General features: G+C 58.0%; 8 protein-coding genes across 8 annotated transcripts; 4 read left to right on the top strand and 4 right to left on the bottom strand.

Moving 5' to 3' along the window:
- The first annotated feature begins 622 nt into the window (after positions 1 to 622).
- LOC128820548 (scale keratin-like) lies at positions 623 to 1156 on the top strand. The gene has a single exon (XM_054001322.1). The coding sequence runs from the start codon at positions 639 to 641 to the stop codon at positions 1029 to 1031; it is 393 nt and encodes a 130-aa protein (XP_053857297.1). The 5' UTR covers positions 623 to 638; the 3' UTR covers positions 1032 to 1156.
- A 1112-nt stretch (positions 1157 to 2268) lies between these two features.
- On the bottom strand, positions 2269 to 2943 carry LOC128820539 (scale keratin-like). Its single transcript, XM_054001313.1, has 2 exons — positions 2896 to 2943; positions 2269 to 2788 (listed from the first exon to the last, which is right to left on the bottom strand). Exon 2 carries the CDS (start codon positions 2762 to 2764, stop codon positions 2372 to 2374), a length of 393 nt encoding a protein of 130 aa, XP_053857288.1. The 5' UTR covers positions 2765 to 2788; positions 2896 to 2943; the 3' UTR covers positions 2269 to 2371.
- A 627-nt stretch (positions 2944 to 3570) lies between these two features.
- On the top strand, positions 3571 to 4432 carry LOC128820531 (scale keratin-like). The gene is made up of 2 exons (XM_054001306.1): positions 3571 to 3732; positions 3840 to 4432. The coding sequence occupies exon 2, from the start codon at positions 3864 to 3866 to the stop codon at positions 4254 to 4256; it is 393 nt and encodes a 130-aa protein (XP_053857281.1). The 5' UTR covers positions 3571 to 3732; positions 3840 to 3863; the 3' UTR covers positions 4257 to 4432.
- A 1452-nt stretch (positions 4433 to 5884) lies between these two features.
- On the bottom strand, positions 5885 to 6624 carry LOC128820538 (scale keratin-like). The gene is made up of 2 exons (XM_054001312.1): positions 6577 to 6624; positions 5885 to 6469 (listed from the first exon to the last, which is right to left on the bottom strand). The coding sequence occupies exon 2, from the start codon at positions 6443 to 6445 to the stop codon at positions 6053 to 6055; it is 393 nt and encodes a 130-aa protein (XP_053857287.1). The 5' UTR covers positions 6446 to 6469; positions 6577 to 6624; the 3' UTR covers positions 5885 to 6052.
- A 627-nt stretch (positions 6625 to 7251) lies between these two features.
- LOC128820529 (scale keratin-like) lies at positions 7252 to 8113 on the top strand. Its single transcript, XM_054001304.1, has 2 exons — positions 7252 to 7413; positions 7521 to 8113. Exon 2 carries the CDS (start codon positions 7545 to 7547, stop codon positions 7935 to 7937), a length of 393 nt encoding a protein of 130 aa, XP_053857279.1. The 5' UTR covers positions 7252 to 7413; positions 7521 to 7544; the 3' UTR covers positions 7938 to 8113.
- A 1505-nt stretch (positions 8114 to 9618) lies between these two features.
- On the bottom strand, positions 9619 to 10126 carry LOC128820277 (scale keratin-like). Its single transcript, XM_054000930.1, has one exon. The coding sequence runs from the start codon at positions 10124 to 10126 to the stop codon at positions 9734 to 9736; it is 393 nt and encodes a 130-aa protein (XP_053856905.1). The 3' UTR covers positions 9619 to 9733.
- Positions 10127 to 10935: 809 nt separating this feature from the next.
- LOC128820530 (scale keratin-like) lies at positions 10936 to 11797 on the top strand. The gene is made up of 2 exons (XM_054001305.1): positions 10936 to 11097; positions 11205 to 11797. The coding sequence occupies exon 2, from the start codon at positions 11229 to 11231 to the stop codon at positions 11619 to 11621; it is 393 nt and encodes a 130-aa protein (XP_053857280.1). The 5' UTR covers positions 10936 to 11097; positions 11205 to 11228; the 3' UTR covers positions 11622 to 11797.
- Positions 11798 to 13302: 1505 nt separating this feature from the next.
- Positions 13303 to 13810, bottom strand: LOC128820278 (scale keratin-like). The gene has a single exon (XM_054000931.1). It carries the CDS (start codon positions 13808 to 13810, stop codon positions 13418 to 13420), a length of 393 nt encoding a protein of 130 aa, XP_053856906.1. The 3' UTR covers positions 13303 to 13417.
- Between the last annotated feature and the right edge of the window lie 335 nt (positions 13811 to 14145).

Here is a 14145-nt window from a genome sequence, read left to right on the forward strand (position 1 = left end):
GAGCCTCCAACATGGAGGCAATCTGTTCATCGCAGGACGGTCCAGCAGAACCAGACCCCATCTGCCAGGCATCAGTGCCCAGGGGCTTCCACAAGGCTGGGAACAAAGACTTCTCCACTCAGGCCTGATCTCCGTAGGGCAAAGAGGAGTGATGTCCATCTGGCTCAGGCTGATTCGGGCCCCACCCCAGTCCATTGGACCATTAAAGGTGTTCCTGGAGCCCTTTCCTGGCTGCCATGCCAAATATCAAGTATGTGACGTGTCAGGAAGGACGAGATCGCTTGGGCATCTTGGGATGTGCTGGGATGGCACCTGGGGGATGCTGACTCAGGGAGGGGCAGGGGCCGCACAGCCCTGGTGTCAGCAGCAGCAGCAGCAGCAGGGAGTGTCCCCTGTGCAGACTGTCCAGGCTGGAGCTGAGCAAGGCCAGGGCTGCTATAAAAGCCGTGTCAGGGCCAGACTGGACCAAGCACTGCCCTGGCCACCTTCTCCTCCTCGGGAACAAGGGTAAGTGTGTGAGCGCTCCTGCTCGCGGCTCCCTGCTCCAGGCCCGGCCCCTGTGGCTCAGGCGCTGCCCTGGGCTGCTCTCCTGCCATGGCTGCCCTCTCTTGCAGAACTGCCTCGCATCCCACGCCAAGATGTCCTGCTACGACCTGTGCCCCCCCAGGACCAGCACAGACCTGTGCCCGCCCAGAACCAGCGTGGCTGTGCCCCAGCCCATCGCTGAGAGCTGCAACGAGCTGTGCGCCCGCCAGTGCCCCGACTCCTCTGCCTTCATCCAGCCTCCACCCGTGGTGGTCACCTTCCCCGGCCCCATCCTCAGCTCCTTCCCCCAGCAGGCCGTGGTGGGCTCCTCCGGAGCACCGGCCTTTGGCGGCTCCCTGGGGCTGGGCGGCCTCTATGGCGCCGGCGCCACCCAGGCCTCGGGGGGCCTCTGCACCTTTGGCAGGGCCTACGCTGCTCCTGCCTGCAGCCCTTGCGCCTGGCCCCGCTACAGCAAGAAGCTCTGGGACACCTGCGGGCCCTGCTAGAGCCACCACCAACTGCCCCAAAGCCCCGCTGCCGCCTCAGCCCAGCATGGAGAAGTTGAGCTCTGCACAAGCTGCCCTGGCCTCCTGCAGCCCGTGACTCCCCGCCTGCCTGGGGCCTGCCCACCCTCCCTCTCCCAGTCTCTGCAGCCCCTCGGTGCTCAATAAAGTTTTCCTGCATCCAGCTCCTTTCTCTTTGCCTCCTTTTCTGAAATTAGGGAGACCCTGGGCATGGGAGAGTTCCAGGAACAGGAGGGGAACTGTTGATGCTGAGATGGCCAGGGTCAATGGAAAATGGATGGGGAAGGGAAAGGTGCTCGAGGTGAGGGACAGGGAGAGAGGAGGGTGATGTGGAGAAGAAAATGAAATCAAAGGGGAAATGCAATAAAAAGATAAGTATTGTCAGAAGTGTTGGTCTTAAAGAGAGGAGTTTAAGGAGAAGGAGAAGGAGGAGGAGAAGGAGGAGAGATGAAGGAGAAGGAGAAAGAGAAGGAGAAGAGGAAAGAGAATACCAGACAAAAGGAGACAGCAAAATCATATGACAGAAAGAAAAAGAGAATGAGAATGAGAAAGAGAAAGACACAAAGAGAAAGAAACAAAGACAAAGACAAAGAGCTGATGACAAGGAAATTTAATGTATAAGGCATGGTGGCATGGATTTTTCTCTCTGATTTCAGACCCTGGTCCTTTAGCAGTGCCAGGGCCGATAGAGTGGGGCTGGTGCTCTGACAGCATTTGCTCCTGGATGGCTCCCACTTCTGGGGACAATCCTATGCATTGCCAGCATGGCTGCAGAACTGTAAAGGCCCCTGGGCTCATGACCTGCAAGCAGGGAATCTGTCTGTCTTCAGGCAGACACCTTGAAGCTCCTTGCCCATGTCCTTGTCTTTGTCCTTGTCCATCTCCTTCTCCTTCTACTTGACTTATTTCTCCTTCCCTGAAGCATTCCCACTTCTCTCCTGCATATCCATCCTCTTCATTTTACATTTCAATTTCTTCTCCACTTTATCCTCCAGTGTTACATTCCTTCATCTATTAGACAGTTGCTGTCCCGTTCCGTTTTCAGTTTTGCCAAGAACAACAATTCCCCTCCCCACTCTTGAAACTCCCTGATCCCCAGGGGTAGCCATGACTTGGGAAAGAAATGCCAAGAGACAGGAGTTGGATGCAGGAAAATTTTATTGACCCTCAAGGAGCAGGAGAGGCAGGGAAAGGGACAGGGGGCAGGCTCCAGGCATGCCAGGTGTCACGGGCTGCAGGAGGCCAGGGCAGCTTGTGCAGAGCTCAGCTTCTCCATGCTGGGCTGAGGCGGCAGCGGGGCTTTGGGGCAGTTGGTGGTGGCTCTAGCAGGGCCCACAGGTGTCCCAGAGCTTCTTGCTGTAGCGGGGCCAGGCGCAAGGGCTGCAGGCGGGAGCAGCGTAGGCCCTGCCAAAGGTGCAGAGGCCCCCCGAGGCCTGGGTGGCGCCGGCGCCGTAGAGGCCGCCCAGCCCCAGGGAGCCGCCAAAGGCCGGTGCTCCGGAGGAGCCCACCACGGCCTGCTGGGGGAAGGAGCTGAGGATGGGGCCGGGGAAGGTGACCACCACGGGTGGAGGCTGGATGAAGGCAGAGGAGTCGGGGCACTGGCGGGCGCACAGCTCGTTGCAGCTCTCAGCGATGGGCTGGGGCACAGCCACGCTGGTTCTGGGCGGGCACAGGTCTGTGCTGGTCCTGGGGGGGCACAGGTCGTAGCAGGACATCTTGGCGTGGGATGCGAGGCAGCTCTGCAAGAGAGGGCAGCCATGGCAGGAGAGCAGCCCAGGGCAGCGCCTGAGCCACAGGGGCCGGGCCTGGAGCAGGGAGCCGCGAGCAGGAGCGCTCACACACTTACCCTTGTTCCCGAGGAGGAGAAGGTGGCCAGGGCAGTGTTTGGTCCAGTCTGGCCCTGACACGGCTTTTATAGCAGCCCTGGCCTTGCTCAGCTCCAGCCTGGCCAATCTGCAGAGGGGACACTCCCTGCTGCTGCTGCTGCTGACACCAGGGCTGTGCGGCCCCTGCCCCTCCCTGAGTCAGCATCCCCCAGGTGCCACCCCAGCACATCCCAAGATGCCCAAGTGATCTCGTCCCTCCTGTCACGTTAGAAACTTGATAGCCAGAATGGCACCCAGGAATGGACTCCACGAACACCTGTCAGGGCCTGAAGCATCTTGGGCAGGAGTGTCCAGAGCCTCCAACATGGAGGCAATCTGTTCATCGCAGGACGGTCCAGCAGAACCAGACCCCATCTGCCAGGCATCAGTGCCCAGGGGCTTCCACAAGGCTGGGAACAAAGACTTCTCCACTCAGGCCTGATCTCCGTAGGGCAAAGAGGAGTGATGTCCATCTGGCTCAGGCTGATTCGGGCCCCACCCCAGTCCATTGGACCATTAAAGGTGTTCCTGGAGCCCTTTCCTGGTTGCCATCCCAAATATCAAGTATGTGACGTGTCAGGAAGGACGAGATCGCTTGGGCATCTTGGGATGTGCTGGGATGGCACCTGGGGGATGCTGACTCAGGGAGGGGCAGGGGCCGCACAGCCCTGGTGTCAGCAGCAGCAGCAGCAGGGAGTGTCCCCTGTGCAGACTGTCCAGGCTGGAGCTGAGCAAGGCCAGGGCTGCTATAAAAGCCGTGTCAGGGCCAGACTGGACCAAGCACTGCCCTGGCCACCTTCTCCTCCTCGGGAACAAGGGTAAGTGTGTGAGCGCTCCTGCTCGCGGCTCCCTGCTCCAGGTCCGGCCCCTGTGGCTCAGGCGCTGCCCTGGGCTGCTCTCCTGCCATGGCTGCCCTCTCTTTCAGAGCTGCCTCGCATCCCACGCCAAGATGTCCTGCTACGACCTGTGCCCCCCCAGGACCAGCACAGACCTGTGCCCGCCCAGAACCAGCGTGGCTGTGCCCCAGCCCATCGCTGAGAGCTGCAACGAGCTGTGCGCCCGCCAGTGCCCCGACTCCTCTGCCTTCATCCAGCCTCCACCCGTGGTGGTCACCTTCCCCGGCCCCATCCTCAGCTCCTTCCCCCAGCAGGCCGTGGTGGGCTCCTCCGGAGCACCGGCCTTTGGCGGCTCCCTGGGGCTGGGCGGCCTCTACGGCGCCGGCGCCACCCAGGCCTCGGGGGGCCTCTGCACCTTTGGCAGGGCCTACGCTGCTCCCGCCTGCAGCCCTTGCGCCTGGCCCCGCTACAGCAAGAAGCTCTGGGACACCTGCGGGCCCTGCTAGAGCCACCACCAACTGCCCCAAAGCCCTGCTGCTGCCTCAGCCCAGCATGGAGAAGCTGAGCTCTGCACAAGCTGCCCTGGCCTCCTGCAGCCCGTGACACCCGGCCTGCCTGGGGCCTGCCCACATTTCCTGATTCTCCTGCCCTTCTTGGTTCAATAAAGTTTTCCTGCATCCAACTTCTGTCTCTTTGCCTCCTTTTCTGCAATCGTGAATACCCCTGGAGGTGGGGGAGATCCACAAGTGGGAGAGGAAATTGTGTTGCTGGGTGTGGCAGGCACATTCTTCTCTCTCTCAGGATTTTTCATGGAGGAGCACAGAGAGAAGAAAGAGAAAACAATTTCTATTTCTGCTCCTTGTTTTTCCCATGTGGAATGTGCTTGGAGAAATGCTCACCTGGGTTGATTGCTTGATTGGATCCTGGAGAGGATTGTTTGAGCCTGATGGCCAATCCAATCCACCTGTGTCTGGACTCTCAGAGAGGGTCACGAGTTGTGAGTGGGTTAGATATGGGAGTTAGAAAAAGTAGGTTTGTAGTTTTAGTATCTCCATTAAATAGTTTATTAATGAATTATAGCATAGTTATAATAAAGAAATCATTCAGCCTTCTGAACAGGAGTCAGACATCAGCATTTCTTCCCACTGGGTTCACCTGCATTTTCCATAGCTGGGATGGCCACAGGCAATGGAAAATAGAAGGGGAAGGGAAAGGTTAAACAGAAGTGGGGATGGGACATTGGCGGTTAAAGTGGAGATGAAAATGAAATCAAAGGGGAAGTGGAATGATACGAAGGAGAACTGTAGGAACCGGTGAGGTTAGGAAACGGAGAAGGCGAACGAGAAGGGGAAGGAGACTGGGAAGGATCTCTGAGCACTCTTCAGGAAGGGACACAGATCCCCCTGCTTGTCGGCCATGAGACCAGGAACTCTTCCAGACCTGCTGTTGTGTTGGTGGAGAGTGGGGTTGGCCACAGAGCTGGGAGCCATCCGGGGACAGAGGCTACCAGAGCTCCAGGCCCTCTGTGCCACCATGGCTCTGCTAAAGGAGCTGGAACAGAAATCAGAGGGAGAATTCCCCCTCACTCTTCCCTGTACATTAAATTTCCTTGTCATCAACTACTTCTCCTTCACTTTCTACGTCTTATTCTTTCTTCTTTTTATTTCTTCTACTCCTTGATTCTTATATTCTCTTTCGTCTTCTCTTTCTCCTTCTCTTTCCTCTTGTCATCCTTCTTTGCATTCTCTTTCCTCTACTTTTCCTCCTTCTTCCACTTTTCCTTCTCATCATCCTGCATCTCCTTCCCCTCATCCTTCTCATGCTTCTCATGCTCCTCGTCCTTCTCCTTCTCCTTCTTCTTCTCTTTCTCCTCCATCTCCTCCTTCTCCTAAAGAAGCACCTTCTCAACATACTCTGTCTTCTCATTCTGTATCCTTTTTGGTTTCATGTTCTCCACATTACTGTCCTCTGTCTCATCCCTGATCCATTTTATCTTCCACATCCCCTTCCTTTTTCCATTGCCCCTCACCATCACGGTATCACCATTTCCCCTCCCACTCTTGGAATACCGTCGTTCTCTGGAATTTCCTGGTTTTGGGAAAAAGGGCAAGGAGTCTGGAGTTGGATGAGGAAAATTTTATTGAGCACTGAAAGGCAGGAGAGGCAGGGACAGTAATGGTGGGCAGGCCCCAGGCAGGCCAGGAGTCATGGGCTGCAGGTGACCAGGGCAGCTTGTGCAGACCTCAGCTTCTCCATGCTGGGCTGAGGCGGCAGCGGGGCTATGGGGCAGTTGGTGGTGGCTCTAGCAGGGCCCGCAGGTGTCCCAGAGCTTCTTGCTGTAGCGGGGCCAGGCGCAAGGGCTGCAGGCGGGAGCAGCGTAGGCCCTGCCAAAGGTGCAGAGGCCCCCCGAGGCCTGGGTGGCGCCGGCGCCGTAGAGGCCGCCCAGCCCCAGGGAGCCGCCAAAGGCCGGTGCTCCGGAGGAGCCCACCACGGCCTGCTGGGGGAAGGAGCTGAGGATGGGGCCAGGGAAGGTGACCACCACGGGTGGTGGCTGGATGAAGGCAGAGGAGTCGGGGCACTGGCGGGCGCACAGCTCGTTGCAGCTCTCAGCGATGGGCTGGGGCACAGCCACGCTGGTTCTGGGCGGGCACAGGTCTGTGCTGGTCCTGGGGGGGCACAGGTCGTAGCAGGACATCTTGGCGTGGGATGCGAGGCAGCTCTGAAAGAGAGGGCAGCCATGGCAGGAGAGCAGCCCAGGGCAGCGCCTGAGCCACAGGGGCCGGACCTGGAGCAGGGAGCCGCGAGCAGGAGCGCTCACACACTTACCCTTGTTCCCGAGGAGGAGAAGGTGGCCAGGGCAGTGTTTGGTCCAGTCTGGCCCTGACACGGCTTTTATAGCAGCCCTGGCCTTGCTCAGCTCCAGCCTGGCCAATCTGCAGAGAGGACACTCCCTTCTGCTGCTGCTGCTGACACCAGGGCTGTGCGGCCCCTGCCCCTCCCTGAGTCAGCATCCCCCAGGTGCCACCCCAGCACATCCCAAGATGCCCAAGTGATCTCGTCCCTCCTGTCACGTTAGAAACTTGATAGCCAGAATGGCACCCAGGAATGGACTCCACGAACACCTGTCAGGGCCTGAAGCATCTTGGGCAGGAGTGTCCAGAGCCTCCAACATGGAGGCAATCTGTTCATCGCAGGACGGTCCAGCAGAACCAGACCCCATCTGCCAGGCATCAGTGCCCAGGGGCTTCCACAAGGCTGGGAACAAAGACTTCTCCACTCAGGCCTGATCTCCGTAGGGCAAAGAGGAGTGATGTCCATCTGGCTCAGGCTGATTCGGGCCCCACCCCAGTCCATTGGACCATTAAAGGTGTTCCTGGAGCCCTTTCCTGGTTGCCATCCCAAATATCAAGTATGTGATGTGTCAGGAAGGACGAGATCGCTTGGGCATCTTGGGATGTGCTGGGATGGCACCTGGGGGATGCTGACTCAGGGAGGGGCAGGGGCCGCACAGCCCTGGTGTCAGCAGCAGCAGCAGCAGGGAGTGTCCCCTGTGCAGACTGTCCAGGCTGGAGCTGAGCAAGGCCAGGGCTGCTATAAAAGCTGTGTCAGGGCCAGACTGGACCAAGCACTGCCCTGGCCACCTTCTCCTCCTCGGGAACAAGGGTAAGTGTGTGAGCGCTCCTGCTCGCGGCTCCCTGCTCCAGGCCCGGCCCCTGTGGCTCAGGCGCTGCCCTGGGCTGCTCTCCTGCCATGGCTGCCCTCTCTTTCAGAGCTGCCTCGCATCCCACGCCAAGATGTCCTGCTACGACCTGTGCCCCCCCAGGACCAGCACAGACCTGTGCCCGCCCAGAACCAGCGTGGCTGTGCCCCAGCCCATCGCTGAGAGCTGCAACGAGCTGTGCGCCCGCCAGTGCCCCGACTCCTCTGCCTTCATCCAGCCTCCACCCGTGGTGGTCACCTTCCCCGGCCCCATCCTCAGCTCCTTCCCCCAGCAGGCCGTGGTGGGCTCCTCCGGAGCACCGGCCTTTGGCGGCTCCCTGGGGCTGGGCGGCCTCTACGGCGCCGGCGCCACCCAGGCCTCGGGGGGCCTCTGCACCTTTGGCAGGGCCTACGCTGCTCCTGCCTGCAGCCCTTGCGCCTGGCCCCGCTACAGCAAGAAGCTCTGGGACACCTGTGGGCCCTGCTAGAGCCACCACCAACTGCCCCAAAGCCCTGCTGCTGCCTCAGCCCAGCATGGAGAAGCTGAGCTCTGCACAAGCTGCCCTGGCCTCCTGCAGCCCGTGACACCCGGCCTGCCTGGGGCCTGCCCACATTTCCTGATTCTCCTGCCCTTCTTGGTTCAATAAAGTTTTCCTGCATCCAACTTCTGTCTCTTTGCCTCCTTTTCTGCAATCGTGAATACCCCTGGAGGTGGGGGAGATCCACAAGTGGGAGAGGAAATTGTGTTGCTGGGTGTGGCAGGCACATTCTTCTCTCTCTCAGGATTTTTCATGGAGGAGCACAGAGAGAAGAAAGAGAAAACAATTTCTATTTCTGCTCCTTGTTTTTCCCATGTGGAATGTGCTTGGAGAAATGCTCACCTGGGTTGATTGCTTGATTGGATCCTGGAGAGGATTGTTTGAGCCTGATGGCCAATCCAATCCACCTGTGTCTGGACTCTCAGAGAGGGTCACGAGTTGTGAGTGGGTTAGATATGGGAGTTAGAAAAAGTAGGTTTGTAGTTTTAGTATCTCCATTAAATAGTTTATTAATGAATTATAGCATAGTTATAATAAAGAAATCATTCAGCCTTCTGAACAGGAGTCAGACATCAGCATTTCTTCCCACTGGGTTCACCTGCATTTTCCATAGCTGGGATGGCCACAGGCAATGGAAAATAGAAGGGGAAGGGAAAGGTTAAACAGAAGTGGGGATGGGACATTGGCGGTTAAAGTGGAGATGAAAATGAAATCAAAGGGGAAGTGGAATGATACGAAGGAGAACTGTAGGAACCGGTGAGGTTAGGAAACGGAGAAGGCGAACGAGAAGGGGAAGGAGACTGGGAAGGATCTCTGAGCACTCTTCAGGAAGGGACACAGATCCCCCTGCTTGTCGGCCATGAGACCAGGAACTCTTCCAGACCTGCTGTTGTGTTGGTGGAGAGTGGGGTTGGCCACAGAGCTGGGAGCCATCCGGGGACAGAGGCTACCAGAGCTCCAGGCCCTCTGTGCCACCATGGCTCTGCTAAAGGAGCTGGAACAGAAATCAGAGGGAGAATTCCCCCTCACTCTTCCCTGTACATTAAATTTCCTTGTCATCAACTACTTCTCCTTCACTTTCTACGTCTTATTCTTTCTTCTTTTTATTTCTTCTACTCCTTGATTCTTATATTCTCTTTCGTCTTCTCTTTCTCCTTCTCTTTCCTCTTGTCATCCTTCTTTGCATTCTCTTTCCTCTACTTTTCCTCCTTCTTCCACTTTTCCTTCTCATCATCCTGCATCTCCTTCCCCTCATCCTTCTCATGCTTCTCATGCTCCTCGTCCTTCTCCTTCTCCTTCTTCTTCTCTTTCTCCTCCATCTCCTCCTTCTCCTAAAGAAGCACCTTCTCAACATACTCTGTCTTCTCATTCTGTATCCTTTTTGGTTTCATGTTCTCCACATTACTGTCCTCTGTCTCATCCCTGATCCATTTTATCTTCCACATCCCCTTCCTTTTTCCATTGCCCCTCACCATCACGGTATCACCATTTCCCCTCCCACTCTTGGAATACCGTCCTTCTCTGGAATTTCCTGGTTTTGGGAAAAAGGGCAAGGAGTCTGGAGTTGGATGAGGAAAATTTTATTGAGCACTGAAAGGCAGGAGAGGCAGGGATAGTAATGGTGGGCAGGCCCCAGGCAGGCCAGGAGTCATGGGCTGCAGGTGACCAGGGCAGCTTGTGCAGAGCTCAACTTCTCCATGCTGGGCTGAGGCAGCAGCAGGGCTTTGGGGCAGTTGGTGGTGGCTCTAGCAGGGCCCGCAGGTGTCCCAGAGCTTCTTGCTGTAGCGGGGCCAGGCGCAAGGGCTGCAGGCGGGAGCAGCGTAGGCCCTGCCAAAGGTGCAGAGGCCCCCCGAGGCCTGGGTGGCGCCGGTGCCGTAGAGGCCGCCCAGCCCCAGGGAGCCGCCAAAGGCCGGTGCTCCGGAGGAGCCCACCACGGCCTGCTGGGGGAAGGAGCTGAGGATGGGGCCAGGGAAGGTGACCACCACGGGTGGAGGCTGGATGAAGGCAGAGGAGTCGGGGCACTGGCGGGCGCACAGCTCGTTGCAGCTCTCAGCGATGGGCTGGGGCACAGCCACGCTGGTTCTGGGCGGGCACAGGTCTGTGCTGGTCCTGGGGGGGCACAGGTCATAGCAGGACATCTTGGCGTGGGATGCGAGGCAGCTCTGCAAGAGAGGGCAGCCATGGCAGGAGAGCAGCCCAGGGCAGCGCCTGAGCCACAGGGGCCGGACCTGGAGCAGGGAGCCGCGAGCAGGAGCGCTCACACACTTACCCTTGTTCCCGAGGAGGAGAAGGTGGCTAGGGCAGTGCTTGGTGTAGTCTGGCCCTGACACGGCTTTTATAGCAGCCCTGGCATTGCTCAGCTCCAGTCTGGCCAATCTGCACAGGGGACACTCCCTGCTGCTGCTGCTGCTGCTGACACCAGGGCTGTGCAGCCCCTGCCCCTCCCTGAGTCAGCATCCCCCAGGTGCCACCCCAGCACATCCCAAGATGCCCAAGTGATCTCGTCCTTCCTGTCACGTTAGAAACTTGATAGCCAGAATGGCACCCAGGAATGGACTCCATGAACACCTGTCAGGGCCTGAAGCATCTTGGGCAGGAGTGTCCGGAGCCTCCAACATGGAGGCAATCTGTTCATCGCAGGACGGTCCAGCAGAACCAGACCCCATCTGCCAGGCATCAGTGCCCAGGGGCTTCCACAAGGCTGGGAACAAAGACTTCTCCACTCAGGCCTGATCTCCGTAGGGCAAAGAGGAGTGATGTCCATCTGGCTCAGGCTGATTCGGGCCCCACCCCAGTCCATTGGACCATTAAAGGTGTTCCTGGAGCCCTTTCCTGGTTGCCATCCCAAATATCAAGTATGTGACGTGTCAGGAAGGACGAGATCGCTTGGGCATCTTGGGATGTGCTGGGATGGCACCTGGGGGATGCTGACTCAGGGAGGGGCAGGGGCCGCACAGCCCTGGTGTCAGCAGCAGCAGCAGCAGGGAGTGTCCCCTGTGCAGACTGTCCAGGCTGGAGCTGAGCAAGGCCAGGGCTGCTATAAAAGCTGTGTCAGGGCCAGACTGGACCAAGCACTGCCCTGGCCACCTTCTCCTCCTCGGGAACAAGGGTAAGTGTGTGAGCGCTCCTGCTCGCGGCTCCCTGCTCCAGGCCCGGCCCCTGTGGCTCAGGCGCTGCCCTGGGCTGCTCTCCTGCCATGGCTGCCCTCTCTTTCAGAGCTGCCTCGCATCCCACGCCAAGATGTCCTGCTACGACCTGTGCCCCCCCAGGACCAGCACAGACCTGTGCCCGCCCAGAACCAGCGTGGCTGTGCCCCAGCCCATCGCTGAGAGCTGCAACGAGCTGTGCGCCCGCCAGTGCCCCGACTCCTCTGCCTTCATCCAGCCTCCACCCGTGGTGGTCACCTTCCCCGGCCCCATCCTCAGCTCCTTCCCCCAGCAGGCCGTGGTGGGCTCCTCCGGAGCACCGGCCTTTGGCGGCTCCCTGGGGCTGGGCGGCCTCTACGGCGCCGGCGCCACCCAGGCCTCGGGGGGCCTCTGCACCTTTGGCAGGGCCTACGCTGCTCCTGCCTGCAGCCCTTGCGCCTGGCCCCGCTACAGCAAGAAGCTCTGGGACACCTGTGGGCCCTGCTAGAGCCACCACCAACTGCCCCAAAGCCCTGCTGCTGCCTCAGCCCAGCATGGAGAAGCTGAGCTCTGCACAAGCTGCCCTGGCCTCCTGCAGCCCGTGACACCCGGCCTGCCTGGGGCCTGCCCACATTTCCTGATTCTCCTGCCCTTCTTGGTTCAATAAAGTTTTCCTGCATCCAACTTCTGTCTCTTTGCCTCCTTTTCTGCAATCGTGAATACCCCTGGAGGTGGGGGAGATCCACAAGTGGGAGAGGAAATTGTGTTGCTGGGTGTGGCAGGCACATTCTTCTCTCTCTCAGGATTTTTCATGGAGGAGCACAGAGAGAAGAAAGAGAAAACAATTTCTATTTCTGCTCCTTGTTTTTCCCATGTGGAATGTGCTTGGAGAAATGCTCACCTGGGTTGATTGCTTGATTGGATCCTGGAGAGGATTGTTTGAGCCTGATGGCCAATCCAATCCACCTGTGTCTGGACTCTCAGAGAGGGTCACGAGTTGTGAGTGGGTTAGATATGGGAGTTAGAAAAAGTAGGTTTGTAGTTTTAGTATCTCCATTAAATAGTTTATTAATGAATTATAGCATAGTTATAATAAAGAAATCATTCAGCCTTCTGAACAGGAGTCAGACATCAGCATTTCTTCCCACTGGGTTCACCTGCATTTTCCATAGCTGGGATGGCCACAGGCAATGGAAAATAGAAGGGGAAGGGAAAGGTTAAACAGAAGTGGGGATGGGACATTGGCGGTTAAAGTGGAGATGAAAATGAAATCAAAGGGGAAGTGGAATGATACGAAGGAGAACTGTAGGAACCGGTGAGGTTAGGAAACGGAGAAGGCGAACGAGAAGGGGAAGGAGACTGGGAAGGATCTCTGAGCACTCTTCAGGAAGGGACACAGATCCCCCTGCTTGTCGGCCATGAGACCAGGAACTCTTCCAGACCTGCTGTTGTGTTGGTGGAGAGTGGGGTTGGCCACAGAGCTGGGAGCCATCCGGGGACAGAGGCTACCAGAGCTCCAGGCCCTCTGTGCCACCATGGCTCTGCTAAAGGAGCTGGAACAGAAATCAGAGGGAGAATTCCCCCTCACTCTTCCCTGTACATTAAATTTCCTTGTCATCAACTACTTCTCCTTCACTTTCTACGTCTTATTCTTTCTTCTTTTTATTTCTTCTACTCCTTGATTCTTATATTCTCTTTCGTCTTCTCTTTCTCCTTCTCTTTCCTCTTGTCATCCTTCTTTGCATTCTCTTTCCTCTACTTTTCCTCCTTCTTCCACTTTTCCTTCTCATCATCCTGCATCTCCTTCCCCTCATCCTTCTCATGCTTCTCATGCTCCTCGTCCTTCTCCTTCTCCTTCTTCTTCTCTTTCTCCTCCATCTCCTCCTTCTCCTAAAGAAGCACCTTCTCAACATACTCTGTCTTCTCATTCTGTATCCTTTTTGGTTTCATGTTCTCCACATTACTGTCCTCTGTCTCATCCCTGATCCATTTTATCTTCCACATCCCCTTCCTTTTTCCATTGCCCCTCACCATCACGGTATCACCATTTCCCCTCCCACTCTTGGAATACCGTCCTTCTCTGGAATTTCCTGGTTTTGGGAAAAAGGGCAAGGAGTCTGGAGTTGGATGAGGAAAATTTTATTGAGCACTGAAAGGCAGGAGAGGCAGGGATAGTAATGGTGGGCAGGCCCCAGGCAGGCCAGGAGTCATGGGCTGCAGGTGACCAGGGCAGCTTGTGCAGAGCTCAACTTCTCCATGCTGGGCTGAGGCAGCAGCAGGGCTTTGGGGCAGTTGGTGGTGGCTCTAGCAGGGCCCGCAGGTGTCCCAGAGCTTCTTGCTGTAGCGGGGCCAGGCGCAAGGGCTGCAGGCGGGAGCAGCGTAGGCCCTGCCAAAGGTGCAGAGGCCCCCCGAGGCCTGGGTGGCGCCGGTGCCGTAGAGGCCGCCCAGCCCCAGGGAGCCGCCAAAGGCCGGTGCTCCGGAGGAGCCCACCACGGCCTGCTGGGGGAAGGAGCTGAGGATGGGGCCAGGGAAGGTGACCACCACGGGTGGAGGCTGGATGAAGGCAGAGGAGTCGGGGCACTGGCGGGCGCACAGCTCGTTGCAGCTCTCAGCGATGGGCTGGGGCACAGCCACGCTGGTTCTGGGCGGGCACAGGTCTGTGCTGGTCCTGGGGGGGCACAGGTCATAGCAGGACATCTTGGCGTGGGATGCGAGGCAGCTCTGCAAGAGAGGGCAGCCATGGCAGGAGAGCAGCCCAGGGCAGCGCCTGAGCCACAGGGGCCGGACCTGGAGCAGGGAGCCGCGAGCAGGAGCGCTCACACACTTACCCTTGTTCCCGAGGAGGAGAAGGTGGCTAGGGCAGTGCTTGGTGTAGTCTGGCCCTGACACGGCTTTTATAGCAGCCCTGGCATTGCTCAGCTCCAGTCTGGCCAATCTGCACAGGGGACACTCCCTGCTGCTGCTGCTGCTGCTGACACCAGGGCTGTGCAGCCCCTGCCCCTCCCTGAGTCAGCATCCCCCAGGTGCCACCC

Source organism: Vidua macroura, chromosome 29 (genome assembly GCF_024509145.1).
Source record: "Vidua macroura isolate BioBank_ID:100142 chromosome 29, ASM2450914v1, whole genome shotgun sequence".
Taxonomy (NCBI): Eukaryota; Metazoa; Chordata; class Aves; order Passeriformes; family Viduidae; genus Vidua; species Vidua macroura.

Coding starts and splice junctions, on each gene's coding strand:
- LOC128820277 (XM_054000930.1), bottom strand. CDS start 10,126: ATGTCCTGCTATGACCTGTGCCCCCCCAGGACCAGCACAGACCTGTGC.
- LOC128820278 (XM_054000931.1), bottom strand. CDS start 13,810: ATGTCCTGCTATGACCTGTGCCCCCCCAGGACCAGCACAGACCTGTGC.
- LOC128820538 (XM_054001312.1), bottom strand. CDS start 6,445: ATGTCCTGCTACGACCTGTGCCCCCCCAGGACCAGCACAGACCTGTGC.
- LOC128820529 (XM_054001304.1), top strand. CDS start 7,545: ATGTCCTGCTACGACCTGTGCCCCCCCAGGACCAGCACAGACCTGTGC.
- LOC128820539 (XM_054001313.1), bottom strand. CDS start 2,764: ATGTCCTGCTACGACCTGTGCCCCCCCAGGACCAGCACAGACCTGTGC.
- LOC128820531 (XM_054001306.1), top strand. CDS start 3,864: ATGTCCTGCTACGACCTGTGCCCCCCCAGGACCAGCACAGACCTGTGC.
- LOC128820548 (XM_054001322.1), top strand. CDS start 639: ATGTCCTGCTACGACCTGTGCCCCCCCAGGACCAGCACAGACCTGTGC.
- LOC128820530 (XM_054001305.1), top strand. CDS start 11,229: ATGTCCTGCTACGACCTGTGCCCCCCCAGGACCAGCACAGACCTGTGC.